This window comes from Myotis brandtii, unplaced genomic scaffold, assembly GCF_000412655.1.
Source record: "Myotis brandtii unplaced genomic scaffold, ASM41265v1 scaffold6, whole genome shotgun sequence".
Classification (NCBI taxonomy): Eukaryota; Metazoa; Chordata; class Mammalia; order Chiroptera; family Vespertilionidae; genus Myotis; species Myotis brandtii.
In genome coordinates, this window is record NW_005370271.1 from 850,723 (window position 1) to 872,316 (window position 21,594).

Below are 21,594 nucleotides of genomic sequence, written 5' to 3' on the forward strand. Positions count from 1 at the left end.
GCTTCCTTCCAAAGAAGGGACAGAAAAGCAGAAACCACCAGCTCTCGCAGTGACACCCACTTGGTCCCCAGAGCCCGCGAGGAGTGCCACTGGCTCTTGGGTAGCTGCTCCTTCCCCTTCGGTCCCACAAGATGGGCCCGGTCAGGAGGGGGGGGCAACCCCTTCCGCAGCCAGGGTGGACCCAGCTGTCTGCGCCCTGAATGCAGTTTGCTCTCTGATGGGTGGGTGGCTGCCCTCCGACAATTCAAGGGGGTTTCTCTTCTGCTGAAAACCGCCTCCTCCTTCCATTTGGAAACAAGCATCAGACACAGGGCAGCGGGCAGGTAGGGACTCGCTTCATCAACTAACGTTTCCATAGGAACAGACCAGCCCGGCCGCTGGCCAGCGTGACTCAGATGCTCAGCGTCGACCTATGAACCAGGAGCTCACGGTTCGATTCCCTGCAATCCACGATTCTCTCTCATCACTGATGTTTCTATCTCTCTCTCCCTATCCCTTCCTCCCTGAAATCAATAAAAATATATTGTAAAAAAGAACGAGGCCAGTCGCTCCTGCTCTGTCCGCAGCTGGCCCGTGCCGCACGCCAGGGTTAGGGAACACAGACGGGGCTAGAACGCCTTTACTCGTGAACCTTCAGGAAAACATGGCCACGCGGGGCTTAAGAAGCATATTCAACAGCAATTCTATTTCTAGAAACAGATCCTCAAAACCAGATTTATAAGACGAAGCAATATTCAAGAGAGTGAAAACCCGAAAGTAAACTCAGTCGCTTCTGGAACCCGGTTGGGGAACAGTAAGATAAACTGTGGTTCCCCCAGACCGGGGAGTAGTACGCAGCCCTGAAGAAGAATGAGGCCATGATCGCACATACTAACTGGGCGTTTCTCCGTAACAAGCTGCTGCTCGACCAGTGCACATCACAATGGACAGCACGCTTCCGGAAGGACCCTCAGGAACGGCACACGCGTGTTGTATGTGCCCAGGGCCCACACACTCGGAAACGGGTCTGGAGGCTGCACCAAAAACTCCCTAGTGACTCCCTCCCCGGGAGTGAGAGTGGGTGTGGGCAGTGCACTGAGAGGCCTTACATGTTTACTTCATGCACTTTTATTCTTTTTTAAAATATTTTTTTTCTTTTTAATGTGTTTTTATTGACTTTTAGAGAAAGAGGAAGGGAGAGGGATAAATAAACATTGATGAGAGAGAAACATCATTGATCAGCTGTCTCCTGCACGCCCCCTACTGGGGATCGAACCTGCAACCCAGGCATGTGTCCTGATCAGGGACCTCCTGGTTCACGAGTTCTCAACCACTGAGCCACACCGGCCGGGCTCTTTAATAAAGAGTACACATCGCTTTTATGGTTTCAAAAGCTGACATGCATATGGCAAAGATTTTGGAGTTTTTGGGTCTTTACTTTTGTTTTTTCTTTTTTTTAAACCCAGTGGGAGCGGGCCAGGATGTGGTGAAAGAACTTCTCCATCCGGGAGGGGTGGAGAGGGGGAGGGGACGGGAACCACCAGTGTGCAGGGCACTCGGCCCAGGTTTTAACAAAAGCCTGAAACGCCGCCCAAAGCCCACATTCGCTTCTGAGAACTCCTAAAGGTGTTTGCACAAAGAGACTCAGCCCCGAGTAGATGTGTTCCTCGCCGCCTCTGTTAGCGGAAACCAGGGGAGGAGAAACCTACAAATCCAACTTGAGGGGCTCCATAGGTAAATCATGGTCTACGCATGTGACCAAAAGCAAGGAAAACATTAACCATGTTTCTGAGAAATATTTAAGGTGTAGGAGAAAACGTCCTGATATCATTCAATTAGAAAAAAAATCACACTGGAAAACTATATATGCACTACAATCCCAACTTTTAAAAAAATACATATTTATCTGCCCTGACCGGTTTGGCTCAGTGGATAGAGCGTCGGCCTGCGGACTGAAGGGTCCCAGGGTCGATTCCGGGCAAGGGCATGTACCTTGGTTGCGGGCACATCCCCAGTGGGGGGTGTGCAGGAGGCAGCTGATCAATGTTTCTCTCTCATTGATGTTTCTAACTCTCTATCCCTTTCCCTTCCTCTCTGTAAAAAATCAATAAAATATATTTTAAAAAATAAATAAAAATTCTTCTTAAAAAAATACATATTTATCTAATAAAAGCTAGTATTTATTGAGACCTTACTGGTGTGTAGCACCATGCAAAGAGATTCATGCATCTTATTTATATCTGCCTTGGTGTGTCATTTGCATACATCTGCATATATATTCCTATGCATATCAATCTTATCTAAGACCCTGTGGGCAGGGAAAATTATTATACCCAATTTACAGATGAGAAAACTGAAGTTAGGGACTGAGGAACTTGTAACCAGCTCTTCCTTCTCTGTGGGTCCACCCATTCCAAACTCTATCTCTATACTCATTTATACAGACATTTTCCCCCTGATTAACAAGGCAATCTATATATATAAAAGCCAAGAGACCAGAACAACCAGAATGACTGGTCCCTATGTCACGCACTACGGCCGGCCAACAGGCCCGATCGGGGGTGGGGCCAGCCGGCCAACCTCCCATGGTCCCTCCCCCTGGCCAGCCTGGCCCCGATCAGCCCCAACAGGGGTGGGCCAGCCGGACCCCAACCATGCGCGAATTCGTGCACTGGGCCTCTAGCACTGCTTATAAAAAACTCAAACGTTTAACTGATTATAAAGTCTCCATAATCTGGTGGAGATAAAACAGTTAGGAGTTTGCTACCCACGGCTCAGATGTATTTATTTACAGTATTTAAATTATTTATATTTACATTATTTATGTAATTTAATATTATGACAAGTGAAATAAGCCAATCTGGAGAAAGATAAATATCACATGATCTCACTTATTTGTGGAATCTAATGAACAGAATGAACTGACCAACAAAAATAAGACCCGAGCCCTAACCGGTTTGGCTCAGTGGATAGAGCATCGGCCTGCAGACTCAAGGGTCCCAGGTTCAATTCCAGTCAAGGGCATGTACCTTGGCTGCGGGCACATCCCCAGTAGAGGGCGTGCAGGAGGCAGCTGATCGATGTTTCTCGCTCTCTATCCCTCTCCCTTCCTCTCTGTAAAAAATCAATAAAATATAGTTTAAAAAAAAAATAATAAGACCCAAAGCAGGGAGGCCTGGAACAGACGGACATACCTCGATGCGGGGTGGGGGGGACGAGAAGAGATAAGGAAGGAACTTACATGCTCACATATATTGCCCATGGACACGGGCAATAAGGTGGTGGAGATCTGGAGGGTGACTAGGGGCTGAGAGGAGGGAGGTAAAAGGGGGGGAAATGGGAGGTAGCTGTAATACTATCGACAATAAAAAATCCAGTGAGAGAAAAGACATAAACAAACAAGGCTGAGACACGTGTGTCTGATGCACTCCTTTCTCTCTGGGAGGGATGCAGGGCTGGCCTCCACCTGTCACTCGCACTGGAATTCTCGCGATTGGACGCAACAGAAAAGGGCGAGACCAGCCTCCCCACCACACCCCCCCACTGCAGGCCTTGTGGCAGGGCCGCTCTTCGTCTGGAGGGGCCGAGGGCCGTCCTGTGTGCTCTGGATGCTGAGTGTCCCCACCTCTACACACCAGTTTCCAGTGTCCCTCCCCTGGTTGTGACAAACTCCGCCCGGCAGCCGCCCTTACCCAGCCGGATGTCGCCCTCCAGGGTCATCAGCACGTTGCCGGCCTTCAGGTCCCGGTGGATGATCTTCTTGCCGTGCAGGAAGTGGAGGGCTTCCAGCATCTGGCGGCAAACGACCTGAATCTGGGGCTCGGTGAGGCCTCGGTCCAGCTCTGGAAACAGAGAGATCTACTGTCAATTCAGCAAGCGCTCGCTGCGGGCAACTCACGGTCAGGCCCACAGCAGGTGCACGAAATCAAACACCGTCAACACCGCCGAGCAGTGACTGTGTGCCAGGCTCACCCCTAAGCACCTCCCTTGTTACCTGTGCCCTCCTCACAGGAGGCTTATGGCGCGGGCACAATTATCTCCCCATTCTACAGATGAGGAAACTGAGGCTCCGAGAGGTCAGGTCACTTGCTCAAGGTCACACCACTGTCACAAAACAGTGGTGATTACTACTGTATTTTTTTGTTATTGCCCAAGCTTGTTAGGGACATCAAGACTTGACAACAGCCCTGGCTGGTGTGCTCAGTGGTTAGAGTGTCGTCCCATGCACTGAAGGCTCATGGGTTCCACTCCTAGTCAAGGTCACATACCTGGGTTTACAGGTTCGATCCTTGGCCCCAATCTGGGCGATTGTGGGAGGCCAACCAATAAATGTGTCTCTTTCACACTGATGTTTCTCTCTCTTTCTCCCTTCTCCCTCTGATGTTTCTTCTCTCTTTCTCCCCTCTCCCTCCCTCCCTTCCATTCTCTCTCTAAAAAAATGGAAAAATAGTCTCAAGTGAGGATTATAATAAAAAGAGAGAGAGAGAGACTTGACAACAGCCCTGGCCGGTGTGGCTGGGTTGGAGTGTCATCCCATACACTGAAAGGTGAAGGGTTCGATTCCCAGGTAGGGCACATACACGCCTGGATTGCAGGTTTGATCCCTGTTGTGGGAGGCCAACCAATAAATGTGTCTCTTTCACACTGATGTTTCTCTCTCTTTCTCCCTTCTCCCTCCCTCCCTTCCATTCTCTCTCTAAAAAAATGGAAAAATAGTCTCAAGTGAGGATTATAAAAAAAAGAGAGAGAGAGAGACTTGACAACAGCCCTGGCCGGTGTGGCTGGGTTGGAGTGTCATCCCATACACTGAAAGGTGAAGGGTTAGATTCTCAGGCAGGGCACATACACGCCTGGATTGCAGGTTTGATCCCTGGTCAGTTGGGGCAGGTATGGAGAGCATATGGAAGGCAACTCATCAATATTTCTCTCACACATTGATGTTTCTCTCCCTCCCCTCCACTTCCTCTCCCTCTTTCTCTCCCCGCTTTCCGCTCTCTAAATCAATAAAAAGCATATCCTCATGTAAGACAATATTTTTTAATTTTTTAAAAAAGACAACATCCCCATTCAGCTTTTACAAAATGGGGGGGGGAGCCCCACTTTTCAAAGAACTTCCCTCAGGTGTCTCCTCGTCACCTCCTAAGAGTGCTGTGGGGCTGGGCCAAGGCGTCGTCGCATCCGTCTTACGGCCGAGAAGGCTCAAGGGGGCGAGTGAGCAGAATGGGTTGGTCTTCCCACCAGTGTCCTGCTTCTCTCCATGACCCTAACCCCTGCCCCCAAAAGGGGACAGAGCGGGCGGTGCTCACCGGTCAGGGGAATCACTGGGGTGGGCGTGAAGGACGCCTGCCCTAGACAGAGCCGCCCCCCCACACCCTGGACCAAGAAAGACTCACCCAGCATGATGGCATCCACAGCTCCCCCTGGACAGAACTCGATCATGATCTGCAGAGAACACAGCAAGGCAAGGATGAGCAGGGCGCAGCTGATGAGATGGGGGATCCCAGCTCCCGCCTCTCCTCCTCCTGCCCCAGGGACTGTGCCGTCTGTACCACCCCCACCCCCACCCCAAACCCTCACAGGAGGCTCCAACACCCAGAGGAGCTGCTGGGGCACCTCATTTGTCAGAAAAAGAAAAGCCAGGTTGCCATGGGCACCCCAGGTCCAGCCGAGCCCACACCCTCCCTTCCCCCTCAGCCTGTGGGGCTCACGCTTCCCCGCCGCCCAGCTGCCCCATTTCTGTGACAGCAGGTGTCAGAGGACACCTCAGCCCACATGCAAGCTGTCCACGTCCCCCGAGTCCCAGCACCTGTCTCTCGGCCTCTTCATCTCCCAGAGCCTGGGCTCCGGCTGCCTCGGGCCTGGAGGGGCGGCTCAGGGAGAAACCAAGGCCCAGAAAGGGGATGTGATGACCAAGAACACAGATTGTCAGTGGCAGGTCCCAGACTGGAAAGCAGGTTTTGTAACCCTCAGGTCACTCAGGCAAGCATTCCTTCACTCACTCACTCACTCACTCATTCACTCATTTACTCACTCATTCAATCACTCACTCGCTCATTCATTCATCCAATCACTCACTCTTTCATTCACTCACTCATTCATTCAATCACTCTCATTCATTCATTAATTCACTCATTCACTCATTTACTCACTCATTCATCAATTCACTCACTCAATCACGCACATTCACTCACTCATTCATTCAATCACTCTCATTCATTAATTCACTCATTCACTCATTTACTCATTCATCAATTCAATCACGCACATTCACTCACTCATTCATTAATTCACTCACTCATTCAATCATTCATTGATTCGCTCACTCATTCACTCACTCATTCATTAATTCACGCACTCATTCATTCCTTCATTCACTCATTCATTCAATCATTCACTTACACATCATTCGTTCAACAAACACCCCTGGGAGCAGGCCCTAGGAGAACCACGAGACCCAGGCCCTCAGGGGCTCCCAGCCCAGTGCAGGGGACGGAAAAGGCAATTAGAGTAAAAAGTGCCCTGAGTACCCACACAGGCTCCCCCTCTGGTCTCCTCCCATCTTCACTCCCACCCCCTCTGGGCTCCTATGTGCAAACATGCTTTCTCTTTTTGCTTGAAGCGCAGATTCAGGTGGGTGGGAAGGGTGGAAAGTGACATGTTGCGGCCAAAGGTAAACTGAGTTGGGGGGGCGGGGGGTGAAAGGATTACGGAAAGACAGATAAGAGAATGAAAGCTGGGTCTCGGTGGGGCGCTGTCGTTGTCTCCTCATCAGGGAGCAGTGCCCCACCGAGACCCAGCTTTCATTCTCTTATCTGTCTTTCCGTAATCCTTTCACCCCCCGCCCCCCCAACTCAGTTTACCTTTGGCCGCAACATATGGCGCCTGAACAGGGACTGACTCTGGCCGCAACAGTAACACAAACTACAAGATGCTCCCAGAACCTCTCCCCTCCTTCGGCTCCTGGCCCCTGCTGGTTGGGAAGTCCCTCCAACCCAGAGGCAGACACACGGCCCCAGGGGCGGTCAGAAGGGCCGACAGCTCCAGAGTCTAACTGGGTGCAGTCAAAAAGGAAAGGGCGGTAGACGGCCCACGTGCTGGCAATGTGCCCCTGGTGGGTCAGCCACAGCCTCTCCCCAAGCTAACTTCCTCACCACCTCTACCTCCAACAGCATCAAGACAGTCAAGTGAACAACACACCAACTAGCATGTACTTGTTAAACCTCTAGCAATCGGAGTCACCAGAAAGCGCCACACTTGTCACACTTGGACGATGTTCCTTAGCTTCCTACAAAAACACGCTCTCTGAGAACTAGCTTATCAACACACCCAGTTATTACCAAGAGTCCGTGGGAGCAGTGGCCAAACCCAGTGGTTCCCGCCTGGTCAGGGGAAGTTCCCGCACACCACGCCCTCACCCCAGCCCACGACCTCCTCCCGGGTTCGACCTCCTCCCGGGTTCGTGCCAGGAAAGCCGAGCTTCCCACCAGCCTGGTTCGCTTCCTCTTCTGCAGACCTTGCGCTCCGTGACCCCTGCTGCTTCCCTTTTCTTCTTTTACTTTTGTGCCTTGGCTGCTGGGACGCTCTGAGCTTAGCTTCAGTTTTATTCCCATAAATAAAGGCACCAACTCTTGGCTGTACGCCAGGCCTGAACCCATGCTATTTCACAATTTGTGTGTGGACCGCGACACAATGCTTTTAGGAAATCACTGCCCCTCACCCGCACGTACGAAGTTGGACGCTCTCTCTGACACAGCAGTCCCCGCCAGCAACCAGGGCGTGGGTCAGAGTGAGGCTCCCTCAACCTTTTCGTAAACATTGCCCAGCAAAGTGGTTAGCTTTTCCTTCTTTTTTTAAAAGTGTTTTTCTTTCCTCCTGTTAGTTTTAAATGCTTCAAGGCTTCATGCCTTTTGTAGTGATGCAAAAAAAAAAAAAATTTGACCAGCAGTCCCTTCAGTGCACAGGACGATGCTCAACCAACCGAGCCACTGGCCAGGGCCCATCACATGGGTCTCAACACCTACCTCCAGCTCCTCAGGGCGAGGGCTGCAGGGGACTCTCAGAAATGCAGGGGATTTAATTAGCAAAACAATAACCGCAATAAGTAATTATAAATAAAATAGTCATCTTCATGCCTTAGGAAGTTACTAAATATGCATGCTGAGAAAAGAGAGAGAAAGCACATACATCAATACCCAGGGGAGGATTGCAAGGGGTCTGTCTGTACTTGTATTCTCCACATTTTAGTCAATGAACATAAAATTTTATATTAGAGCCCTGGCCAGTATGGCTTAGTGGATGGAGTGTCAGCCTGTGGACTGGAGGGTCCTGGGTTCGATTCCGGTCAAGGGCACATGCCCGGATTGCGGGCTCCATCCTCAGTAGGGGGCGTGCAGGAGGCAGCTGATCAATGATCCTCTCTCCCTATCCCTTCCTCTCTGAAATCAATAAAAAGTATATTTTAAAAAAATAAAATTTTATATTAGAAATAAACTTTTTTTTTTACTGGAAAGAACTGGCCTAACATAACCCCAGGTTGCAGATGTACGCATTCATCTGAGGGCGGGGGTGCCTGTGCCCACAGCGTCCTGGGATGAAAGGAGGCTCCGGGGGATCGAGGGTTCCTGGGTGCAAAGCTCAGGCCTCCGAGCCCTCCCTCCCGAAAGCCCCAACTCCAACGGCTCCCGGGACCAAGGATCGACTCCCCAACCCCACGGAGGCTGGTCCTTCCTGCTCCCTCAAGAGGGCGGCAAGCAGCTGTGGCTCAGGGTTTTCTCAGGACCTGGAGAAGGGAGGCTTGTGATCAGTTCAACCCATGGACAACTATCACTCAGGGCCTACCAGCGGCCATAAAAGTAGTATTCAATCAACAAACACTATCTGGGCTGCTAGTGTGTGACAAGCCTGGGGACTGGTGACCTAGGACAAATCAGACAGGTCCCTGCCCCAAGGCCACAGGCAGAGGCAGACACAGAGATGAGCCGTGGTGATGCATTTCACAGAAGCCTATGGTTGAAGTGGTAACCAGGTCTGGAGCTACCCTGGAGGGCTTCCCAGAGGAGGAGACATCCGGGCTGGTTCCTGAAGGGCAAATTTACCAGGTGAAGAAAGACAGCCACATTCCAGGCAGAACACAACAAGTGCAGAGGCGGGGCCGCCTGGAAGCCTGTGGAAAGGGGAAGGGGGCAGGGGGAGGGGAAGTGTTCCACGGGGTCGGAAGGATGGGAAGAGAGCAGGCTGCAAAGGTGGACTGGAACTGGAACATCCCAAGGCATGAACTGTACCCTGCGAGCCCTGTGTGTGTCTGGGGAGAGGCACCAAAGGGTTTTAACAAGGGGTGCTGCACTCAGGTTTCTGCTTCAGGGACACCCCCGGATGTGTTAACTCTGGAAGCTGGGAAAGCAGGGAACGGTGGATTTGGGGCAAACAGCAAACCTTTCCCTTCCTGAAACAGCCACGAGAGCAGGTGGGACGCACCTCACCCCCATCAGGGGGACGCTCTGCCTTTGCCCTGATGCTGGTTCCGGGCTGGTCTGATCACAGCAAAGCTGGTGAGGTTTTTGGTTTGTTTTTTTGTTTGTTTAAATATATTTTTATTGATTTCAGAGAGGGAGGGAGATAGATAGAAACATCAATGATGAGAGAGAATCATTGATCGGCTGCCTCCTGCACGGCCCCCCACTAGGGATCGAGCTCACAACCCAGGCATGTGCCCTAACCAGAATCGAACCCAGGACCCCTCAGTCTGTAGGCTGATGCTCTATCCACTAAGCCAACCAGCCAGGGTGGAGCTGGTGAGTTCTGCTTGACGTTGTGGGATGCCGTGAGGTCTCACTCTGGAGTAGATTAGGAAGCACATGGCCCTGATGGGTGCAGGCAGCCACCTGGCATCACGAGGGAAGCCAGTGTGAAGGCAGCTGATACAAAGAGGAGGGCAGAGAGAATCAGGGGTGACAGCCCCGCTCCAACTCCCCCTCAAACCTGACCTCCCTCCGGACCTTTCAATTAGGACACGCAAGCCAGTGAATGTCTCCTGTTGTTCAAGTTCGTCTGAGCTGACACTTCTCTGTTACTTGTCACGGAAAGTATCCAATCGCGCATTTGGCAGGAGGTACTGAGGCTGAATTGGGCAGTGGGAGGAGGCCAAGGACGCCATCCCGCGGGGCAAGGGCGATTTCCCAGGAATCTCTGGTGGGACCCGCTGAAAACACTGCACGGCATCAGAACCACCACGTGGCTCAGTGGTCGAGCGTCGACCTATGAACCCGGAGGTCACGATTCGATTCCCAGTCAGGGCACCTGCCCAGGTTGCAGGCTCGATCCCCCCATGTGGGGCGTGCAGGAGGCAGCCGATCAATGATTCTGTCTCATCATTGATGTTTCTCTCTCTTCCTCTCCCTTCCTCTCTGAAATCAATAAAAATATTAAATAAATTAAAAACATACACACACGAAGACGGGTCCCATCCCAGAGTTTCTGCTATGGGGGGTCTGGGGTGGAGCCCAGGAATCTGTGTTTCTAACAAATGACCCGGGGGTGCTGCTGCTGGTCCCCGGACCACACTTTGAGAACCACCGCTGGATAGGAATTCACAGAGGAGCAAGAGGCCTGGCCGGGGCACATCCCTCTCCCGCTAACACAGCACAGTGTGGCGGGCGGAAGAGGACTCCTGGAGACAAACTGGCGGATGGTCGTCTCTCAATAGCTCAACTTCCTCATCGGTGCTTCTCTCACTTCTCCCCGCTCTGACCAAGAGCGAGGGGCCGGGGCAGGAGCCGCGATCCCCCACTGACCCTTCCCCAGCGGGGGTTCGAGAAGCCCTGGGCAGCGGCAAAGAGGCTTTAGGGATTCGCATTAGGAAACAGGGTAGATTGAAACAGATGGAGCTTTTCAACAAGCATCTTGGAAAAAACAACCAGGCGGGTCGGCCTGAGCTTGGATCCAGGAAGCGCGTTCCAGTACGGGAGGCGCTGGCTTTCCCTGAGCCCCCTTCTCAGACCAGGACCCTCCTCAGCTCTCGGAGCCTGTGTCCCTGGAGACCTCGGCCCACAGACATGTTCCTAGGGCTCCTAAAAATGGGGGGCGGAGATGGGGACGGGGGCGGCGGGGATGGACGGCAGCCTGCACTCGCTGGCTTTCCTCTCGGGCTGGGGGCCAAAGGAAACTGAAACCTGTGTTTGCCTCCAGCCCGTCTGTTTAGACTAAACAGCTGTCAGTGCAGCCTGAGGGACAGAGCCCGGCCACGTGATCCTGGGGCCACATCGCCGCTCCGATCATTCATTCACTCATTCATTCATTCGTGGGTTCCCCAGGCACCTGCCTGGACTGCACTGCAGTCGCCATGGGGACTAGAGCACTGTGCACACAGCTCCATTCAGGAAGCTCGCCCTCCGCCCCGGGCCCTGGGACAGGTCCCTCCACCCTCCTTCGGAGCTGTGCAAAGGAGGACCCAGCTCAACGCCCCCCAGGACGGGGCGCCCCAGAATGTCACGTCTCCTCTCTACCAGCTCGACCCTGCAGGACTAAACGCTGACTCCAGGACTAAACGCTGACAAGGGTGCTGCGCCCAGCTGGCGTCCGCCTCAACCACACAGAGCCCCACGCGGCAGCTGCCACCTCCGGCCTCACTCCAGGCCCTGCACCTCCTCACAGGGTAAGGGTGGCCAGGCCGCTTCACCGGGGTCAGCCTCCGTTTCCCCGCCCGTGACATTTAACGGGATGGAAAGTGCACCCGGGGCCAGGCCCCATGCCGCGTGCTGTGCCTGGATCATCTCACTCTCACCATTTGAGGTGGGAATCCTAAAAAAAATGCCGGTGCCCCGTGGGGTTTATTGTGAGGATTAACCAGGATAATGTGTTCCGGGCACTTAGGACAGCCCCCGGCACACAGGAAGTCACTGCTTGAGAAACGTTACAAATTACTGTCAGCATTCGGTGACACCTTATTCCTGTTTTGCAGACGGGGAAACTGAGGCTCAAAAGGTGACACAGACGCTAGTGGCAGAGCCGGGATCTGGCCTGGGCCTATACGGGTGCCAAGTCTGGGCTCCGGCCTCTGCCTGATGAAGGAGACCCGGTGACCCCATCGTGCCTTCCCTGTGCCTCAAGGAGGAAGCAGAGTGTGGGAGTCGCGCACAGCCCCCGGGGGGTGACGGCAAGGGCCCCTCCGCCTCCTTCCTTCAACCCTCACCCCGAGATAAGGGAGCCAGGATGTCCCGGCCCAGATAACAGCGCCCTGGGGCCACCCACAGGGTCCCGACATGAAGCTTTACAGCCCACAGGCCGCAGGGCCAAGCGGCAGATCTGGGCCAGCAATGGCACAGCCACGGCCCCCGAGAGACAACTGAGGCACGGCCAAGCCGGCGGTGAGGCGTCCACATCCTGCGACCGCACGTGCTCTGGGCGCAGGCCCCTCCCTCCCGGCCTTTCCCAAAGCCGCAGGGGCACCGGGGACAGGAAGGTGCTCAGTAAGTCCACGTGGGCGGCGCTCCTGGAACTAAATTAAGTCAGCGCAGCCGGGAGGTCTGGACACGGTCCCAGATCTGCCACCGTCCTTCTGTGGGCTGGTCACACCCCCTTTCCTGCTTTGAGCCTCAGTTTCCCCACCTGGAAGCTTTCAGCAGCTGTAAAGTCATTTGCAACAACGACATTGTAGGGTTCAAGGTGACTGAAGTCACTTTATCACTGACTGGGCAGTTTATATTTATAAAAGTCCATTCACACCCACTCTCGGAGCCTGGGACCAGTACACGACCAATAAGTGTGTGACGGATGGGTGGATGAATGAATGAATGTGAATGCAGCATTTCAGTGACCTTAAGATGCTCAGAAATCAGGGCAAACAGCCAGAAGGTGACTAACAGAGCTGACGGTCAAGCCTGCCCCGCCTCCTCCGTCCCCCAGAGACGCGGCTGCCCTCGCTGAGCCTGATGCAGGCCTGGCCCCGTGCTCAGCACTCCCTTATGCACCCCTGTGAGCAGCTGTGGGGCAAACTCAGGTTTGGTGGGAAAGGGCTCCCCCAAAGCTTCTAGGTGACAAACCCCGGTCAGCCTGACTCCAAGGCACGAGGACACAGAGGGGTGCTGGCTGGAGCAGAGCCCTTCCCCCTGGGCCGCTTCTTCCTGGGGAAGCCTGGCACCTGCTGCAACCCGCCCAGGCCTCCCTCCCAGAGAGCCCTGCCCCCGCCCCATCAGCACAGAGACAGGCTCCTGGCTGCTCCACAGAGGCCTGCAGAAAGGAGCCCAGAGTCACCCCAAAACACACAGCGGTCAGCACACAAACGCCTCCGCTTCTCGGCAGCCTTCCCTGGAGGAGGAGTCCCAACAATGTGGCCATTGAGGGCTGCCCACACCCACAGGCCGCCCAGGAACGCTGGCCTGGTTTCGCATTCCCCTCCCCACTCCCCACATGGGCAAGTCCCAGGGCATCTCTGGGGTGGCCCTGAGGCGACTCAGATTCCGTTGCCTACCTCCTCAGACACTGTCCAGCCCAGAGGGCAGGAGCACTGGCCCTGGGTCAGCATCCCCTGACCCTATGTCCAAAGGCTGCCCCCGGGTGATTGTGGGCACATGCCTAACCTCTCTGAGCCTCCATGTCCTCATCTGTGACCTGGGAACAACACAGTCCTACCCTGAGGGTCTCGGGGGACAGCATGTGTACACAACAGACACTCCTAGCCAGAGGGGACCCCTAGCCAGAGGGGACCCCTAGCCAGAGGGGGACACTGAGCCAAAGGGGACCCCTAGCCCGAGGGGACCCCTAGCCAGAGGGGACACCTAGCCCGAGGGGACCCCTAGCCCGAGCTGTACATGCAGAGTCGCCGCCATCATCCTGGCGATCACCACCACCCCCGTGTCCTCACCGCACCACCTTCCAGCAGACACCACGGTCAGGGTTGAGACCAGATTCCAGGGAGACGCAAACTGAACTTCCGGCCCCTGGGCAGCTCTGTGGCCGCACATTTTTGATCGGCTTGAGCGTGTCTGTCCCGCCACCATTCCCTAAAGCCAGCTGTGCTGAGGCTCGAGCTGGCCACTCTGCTGCCTGAGGGGCAGGGCCCCGGGGAGGCGTCAGGAGATGGACTGATCCGTAAGGAGTGAGCAGGGTCACGGGACATGCAGACACACACTGCAAGGAGACGGCGTTCTCAACTTCAGCTGCTCAAGGTTTGTAGCAGCTGACATGGTCCTGAGGGACAAGCAGGATTTGATGGGGAAGAGACGGAGGGGGTGACGACTTGGAGATACGGGCATGGCAGCGGGGCCAGGAAGGTGGCTCAGGGTGGGAGTTCGTGCCTCTTGCACCCCTAGGGCAGCCAGCACTGCTCAACTCAATTCCCTGAGGGCACAGGCCTCCAAGGAACCCATATACCTGAGTAAATGAGGTGAACACTGGGGTCAGACAGCCTGGCTCCCATTCTCCTGACACTAAGGGAACAGCTTTGAGACAAGTTCAGAGGTCCCAGCCTCAGTCTACTCACCTGTCAAGTGGGTGTACCTATAGGGCCTGCCTCCTAGGTGGTGAGCAAATGGGATGTGAGTGACAGCAGGAGGAGTGTGCCTGGTGACATTGGGGGCGGGGTCAGGTGACTCACTAAACCCACGTGGACACGCTTGGGAATGTGGCCGGACCACAGAGCCACCCCTGCCCCTGTGAACGTGACACAGAGACCCCCAGTGCAGCCACTCCAACGGCGGGGTCCCAGGCAAACCCCCGGTCACCCGGCCTGCCTGTCATATCTGTGGGTCTCCGCCTGCTCCCAGCCGGGGACGCTGTCTGCACCGGGCGGGCTCACTGTGCCCGGGGTCACCCAGCCAGTGAGTCCCAGATCCGGGAAGAGCTCAGGTCTCCTGCTCCCGCCCAGGGCCCCGTCTGCACACTGTGGCTTTCACCATGCACAGTGCTGCCGGCTACTTTCTTTTTATTTATTTATTTATTTATTTATTTATTTATTTTAAATAAAAAAAATATTTATTTTAAATATGTTTTTTATTGATTTCAAAGAGAAGAAGGGAAAGGGAGAGAGAGAATCATTGATGGGCTGCCTCCTGCACACTCCCCACCAGGGATCAAGCCTGCAACCCGGGCATGTGCCCTGACCGGGAATCAAACCGTGACCTCCTGGTTCATAGGTTGACGCTCAATCACTGAGCCACACCGGCCGGGCTTGCGGGCTGCCTTCTACTGCCAGTCTCTTCACAGTCCGGCTTTTTCAGGGCAGAGATGCAACCTCTGTCGGTGGCCAACAGCTGGCTTCTGAGCCCAAGGGGACCAGCCACAGAAACCCTGGTGGGTGACGTGTGGTCACATGGACATGTGTGGCCAGCGGGCCCGCCCGTCCACACCCTGCTGTGGCCCTGGGACCTGCTCTTCCTCTTTGCTAAACGTTCACTTTCAGATAAGAAGCCACACCCTGAAAGGCCCACGGTCACTCCGTCAGGGTCACACTCACACACACACACACACACATGCACACACACGCACACGCACATTCAGCTTGGTACACGTGTACAGGAAGCTCACAGACCCCTCACAAGCCTTGGTACACGTGTACAGGAAGCTCACAGACCCCTCACCTCCCTGGGCCAGGTGGCCTGGCGTCACATGCCCACAGCGTCTGGGCAGCTAAGCTGGCTGCACCGATGAAAACAATGTCCCCTCACACACTTCCGGGAGCTCGGTCCTCTGGGTTTATCTTTACTTTCTTCAGTTCTGACAGAGACCTGGGGTGGGAAACTCTCCTTTAAGAAGAGCAGTGCCACACGCCAATGGCAAGCAGCCCTCAGTCTCACGGTGCGTTAGGGAGTGGTGAGGTCTGAGGCTAACTGGGGGGCCCATCCTGCAGGGGCAGCTCAGGCCACGCAACTGTGGCCACGCAGAAAGGTAGGCTGGTTGTTCAAGAACAGCCAGAGGCCAGAATCCTGTGCGACATCTCCTGACAACACGCTAGCGACAAATGTATAAAAGCATCACACGCACCCAACAAAATGTGTCCATGGGCCCAAGCTGGCCAAGATCGCCAGTCTGCGCCCTGCTCTCAGGTTCACTGCATGGAGGGGGGGAGGAGGGGGCTGGCCTGAGAGATGCCCACCCACCCCCAACAGCAACGGCTGAGCGGGAGAGACCTGCAGTTCTGCCCCCCGGGGGACACCTGGCAACACCTGGAGGCTTTGGCTGTCACAACCGAGCAGGGAGGTGGCATCTACGGGCATCTGGTGGGCGGAGGCGAGCACGGTGCTCAGGCTAAAGGCAAAGGGGCCGGGCTGGGACTAACCGACTGGTGTCTTTTCTATGTCTTTGTGGGGCAAGTGGGTCCTAGTTTCCCATTTAGGGATGTCAGACTCAAGTTTTCTTCTAATTAAAAATAGTTTTCTCTTAAATAAAACATTTCTTGCCCTAGCCGGCTTGGCTCAGTGGATAGAGCAGTGGTTGGCAAACTGCGGCCCCTTGAGTGTGGCTCTTCCACAAAATACCACGTGCGGGCGCGCACGTACAGTGCGATTGAAACTTCGTGGCCACACTCAAGGGGCCAAAGAGCCGCACGTGGCTCGCGAGCCGCAGTTTGCCGACCACTGGGATAGAGCATCAGCCTGTGGACCTAAGGGTTTGATTCTGGTCAAGGGCACCTACCTTGGTTGCAGGTTCCTCCCCAGCCCAGGCCCTGGTCCAGGCGCATGCAGGAGGCAACCAATTGATGTTTCTCTCACATCGATATTTCTCTCTGTCTTTCCTTCTCTCTTCCACTCTCTCTAAAAATTAATGGAAAAATATCCTCAGGTGAGAATTAAAATTGAATAAATTATTTCTTTATTTAAAACAAAGTATATTAACTATTAGAGAGGGAGCAGAATGAATGAGGTTGGGAGAGGCAGCCCTACCAAGAGCACCATATTAATAAAGACTGCGGCTACTTAGCACCAAAACCAGTACATTCATGGGGGAGGGGGTGGCGGGAGGGCACTCCATGGAGTCACTGTTCTGCTGTTGTTTGGTAGCCAACAAAGAGATTCCCGGGCAGAGAAACTTCCTGAAGGCGGGACTTTTGCCCAGTGCACATCACTCACCCCCCTGCTGCCATCTGTCTTCCTGTGGGGGTGGCATGTTCACAGCGAAGCCTGGGGCCAGGCGGAGAAGCCAGCAGGGAGGGCTGCCTGGAAGAAGGCACTAGAGGACCAAGCCCTGGGGGTGTCCCACACGTGGCCCAGAAGAGCTGGAGAAGAGGCCCGGAAGGTGAGGACGCAGGCTGTGATCAGCCCGGGTGCCAGGGGACGGGTCTAGAACACGGGAGCGAAAGGGACAACAGAGCAGACCCCACAAGCTCGGCAGGCTACGCGGCAGGCCTCACAGGCTCAGACCACAAATTCCTAGCAGGGCAGGTCATGGCGGCAGTCACGACCCAGGCCTTAGTCACGGCCCTCGGCAAAGGTCAGCCCTCACCTTCCGTGCGCTCTGTCCGTTGTTCCTACACGTCTAGGATGACACCCGGGGAAATGGCAGAGCCATGTTCTGGTCTAGGCCCCTCGAAGGCACAGAGCATGAGACCACAGAACCCTCAGTGTTACCTTGCTCCCCGAACACCATCTCCAGGTGCGGAACTGCTCATTAGTAACCATCCTGCACCCACCAATGCACAAGAAGTATGCGTTCCTCCTGCCCTGGCCGGTTTGGCTCAGTGGATAGAGCGTCGGCCTGCGGACTGAAGGGTCCCAGGTTTGATTCCGGTCAAGGGCATGTACCTGGGTTGCAGGCACATCCCCAGTAGGAGATGTGCAGGAGGCAGCTGATCGATGTTTCTCTCTCATCGATGTTTCTAGCTCTCTATCCCTCTCCCTTCCTCTCTGTATATATTTTTAAAAAAAGAATGCGTTCCTCCAGTTCACTTTATGTCCAGTCCTAGAGGTGTCCCCGCTTTGCTTTCTCCTGCCTCCTTAATCCATGATCAATGGATTTCATGCACCTTCCTTATGTTTTCCCCTTTGATTCTAACATATAAAATAAGCTGTAAGACTGCCATTCTCCCCAGCATGTTTCTCAATCCCTTGATCTCCTGCTTTGGGGCATGTCCTCAAAATTTTGGCCCAGGTAAATTCCTTTTTTGTTTGTTGGTTTCTTTGTTTTGGTTAATCCTCACCTGAGGATATTTTTTCTACTGATTTTTATTTATTTGTTTTTTAGAGAGAGTGGAAGGGGAGATAGAAGAGAGAAAACATCAATGTGAGAGAGACACATGGATTGGTTGCCTCCCAACCAGAGCCAGGAATCGAGCCTGCAACCCAGGTACATGCCCTTGACCAGGAATTGAACCCAGGACCCTTTTGTGCGTGGGGCCAACACTCTAACCACTAAGCAACACTGGCCAGGGCAATTTTTTTTTATGGTAATGTAGTGTTTTACTTATTCTGTCCATTAATTGCCGGAAGCCAGTTCCAGCATATCAGCAGGGCTGAATCAGAAACCTCTCTTTATTTCCATCTCAAAACTCTAAAATCCGAAATCGGACTGATAGAACTCTGTCCTTTCCATTGAATTTAAAAATCTTAAAACATACATTCTTGTTAAATTTATAAAATCAAAAAGGGTGAGATGCCGGCAGCCAATTCCAGCATGATTCAGCCCTGCTGACATGCTGGAACTGGCTTCCGGCAATTAATAACCAATATTTGAGGACATTTACAATATTAATAGAACTTAATCTAAGAGATGTTCAACTTACATTTTTCAAAATAGTTCAACACTAGGTCTTAATAAGAGAGATAATTATGGTCAAACTTATGTCAAAACACATACTGAATGTTTGATGGCAGTCTACATACAGTTCCGTTCTTGGAGCAGAGTCCTCTGGCAGTAAGCAGGAACATTTGGTTACCTGCACTAACAGGGCTACCCGCTAAGGCTGGGATGACCGCTTGGTATTTCTGCTGCTGATGATTCTTAGCACGGTTCTCTGTGACTGTATGAATGGAGGTGGGTGGTGTGGTCCTTACTCTTCATGTTCACTCCACATAAGAGTACTTACCCGATGACTATCCGAGTGAGGGCAGACGGGCGATGCAACTGCCCAATACTTGTGAGGCCAATAGGTTAAGCCCAAGGAGTTTAGCCAAGATTCAGGAATAAACTGCCCACACAAGATACAGTTTGAAGCTAAACTGGGATCTTAAGAAATGAACAAAGCCATAAATGGCTCTTTCTGGCAATGGACTCGGTGAATTTTCCACCATTTTCCCTGCGGCTTCCAGGGGTGGGGAATGTCCGGCCCTCGAGCCATACAGGGCCCACGAAATCATTCGGTCTGGCCCTGTCAAGGCATAAGGCATGAGTTAATGAAATGCTTGACCAACTATAGCCGGCTAATGTTTAAGTTGATAATTTTGTATGGCCCTCGAATGGTGTCATAAATATCCAAATGGCCCTTGGCAGAAAAAAGGTTCCCCGCCCCTGCTTTAGATGATCTCAGTGTGGAGTCCCCAACCTCAGCACGGAGTCCCCAACCTCATTGTGGAGTCCACAACCTCAGCATGGAGTCCCCTTTGAAAGCACAGACTGGGGAGCAGAAGGGCAAGAGGAAAAACTGAGCAAAAGGCCTGGTGGCTCCGGCGCCCTCAGCCTGGGCTGGTTCAGATAAATTCTTATAAAAATGTTCTGTAGGGCACTGGCCAGTGTGGCTCAGTGGTAGAGCATCAGCCCGCACATGAAGGGTCTTGGGTTCAATTCCTGGTCAAGGGCACGTACCTGAGTTGCAGGTTCAATCCAGGTGTGTATAGGAGGCAACCAATCGCTGTTTCTGTCTGTCTCTCTCTCCCCACCCCCCTACATTCTACTCCCTCTAAAAGTCAGTGGAAAACACATCCTCGGGTGAGGATTAATCGAGAAATAAGTAAAAACTTCCTGTAGGTTTGGACGTTCTTTCCTTAACAGCGCAAGCTGTACAGGGTGTCCTTCGGGTGGTGGACACGAGTAGGTCTGTCCTCCACGGTCGCTGAGGACCTCTGTGCCTCTGGCCTTGTGACAAATTTGCTGTGTGACATTGGGTAAACCCCAGACCCTCTTTGGAACCAGCTGGCTCATTTTGCAAATGCGGGGCTGGCTGTGTGACACCTAGCAGCAGCCTCTGGGCCAGCCCCATTCCTCCCATCTGGCTCCGTGATCTCCCGGAGACATCGGTCGCCAGCCTGTGAGAGCCAACTGTGACATTTTCAGGGATTTCTGTAAGCCGGTTGTTAAATACAGCCATTGTTACAACTTAAGTTTAGTTTTAAAAATCATCTATATATATAAAAGGCTAATATGCAAAGTATTACAACTTAAGTTTAGTTTTAAAAATCATCTATATCTATAAAAGGCTAATATGCAAAGTGTCCCCTCCAGACTCCGACCGGGAAACTGGGAGTTCGATCACTCGCTATGACATGCGCTGACCACCAGGGGGCGGCGCAGAATGAAGGAAGGCCCCAGCCAGCAGCCAGCAACCGGGGGAAGGGAGGCCCCAGCCGGCAGCCAGAAGGCCCCAATCGGCCCTGATCGCTGGCCAGGCCTAGGGACCCTACCCGTGCATGGATTTCATGCACTGGGCCTCTAGTATTAAATACAAAGATGATAAAATACTCAAACCCACATTGCTTTCCTAATGATTTACGACAGTCCCGTCACCTATACTCCTGGAGTGACTTACTTCTACCGTCTCTGAAACAGGCCATCAAAGGAGGGTACCCCCTTCCCACTCTGTGAGTGACATGCCTCTGTAGCCTGAAATTGACCGTGGCGGGGATACCTACATCTCAGAAACTGGCAGATGCTATAAGCCAGGGCTGTTCGCAGAGGGCAGACTATGAAACATGTGCCATACATGCCACCCTCTCTCACTCCCACAATACATGTAGCACGAGGCACCAGCCACTGCCAGACTTTCCCAGAGACCGGAGTCGGGCTGGGGGCTGGGGGCTGGGGGCAGATGGGCGAGGTCAGCCCAGGGTTTCAGCACTCGCTCCCTTTCCGGGCCTGGGTGCGCATCCCGAGCTGCACTGCCCGCACTGCCCACACAGCAGCCACGAACCACCTGTGGCTACTGAGCCCTTGAAATGGGCCAGTGCTGAAAATTGATCATTTTATTCACTTTTAATTAACTTATTTGAAACCTGACACGAGATTCTGTTACTGGGAAACATTTAAGAATGTTGGAACCACCGGGGATATGAATCTCTTTTGTCAAGTATAAATTTTATGACATCTAATTATAGATCAATTTTATGACCACTGTAAATTTTACGGCATCTAAATATAGATTTCTGCCCGGCCGGAGTGGCTCAGCTGGTTGAACGTCATCTTGTGCACCAAAAGGTTGCCAGTTAGATTCCTGGGCGGGGCACATGCCTGGGTTGCAGGTTTGATTCCTGCTCAGGGCACGTATGGGAGGCAACCGATGGATGTTTCTCTCTCACTCGATGTTTCTCTCCTTCCCCTCCCCCTTTCTCTCTCTAAGCATGTCCTTGGGTGAGGAATGGATGAATGAATAAACAAACAAAGATTTCTGATGGAAATTTAGCTCCTGCATTGAGATGTGCTGTTAGTGTAAAACACACACTGGATTTGAAGACTTAGAATAAAAAATTTAAAAAATGT

The 21,594-nt window shown here is 53.2% G+C and overlaps 1 protein-coding gene and 1 pseudogene across 1 annotated transcript in view; both read right to left on the reverse strand.

The window, feature by feature from the left end:
- Positions 1 to 21,594, reverse strand: part of STK10 (serine/threonine kinase 10) — an 88,508-nt gene that overhangs the window by 42,565 nt on the left and 24,349 nt on the right. Inside the window, exons 3-4 of the mRNA XM_005879365.2 lie at positions 5,373 to 5,421; positions 3,672 to 3,821 (exon numbers count right to left, since the gene is read on the reverse strand). Coding sequence (XP_005879427.1) covers positions 3,672 to 3,821; positions 5,373 to 5,421 — 199 coding nt within the window. The remainder of the gene's footprint in view (positions 1 to 3,671; positions 3,822 to 5,372; positions 5,422 to 21,594) is intronic.
- On the reverse strand, positions 18,629 to 19,592 carry LOC106728361 (annotated as a pseudogene).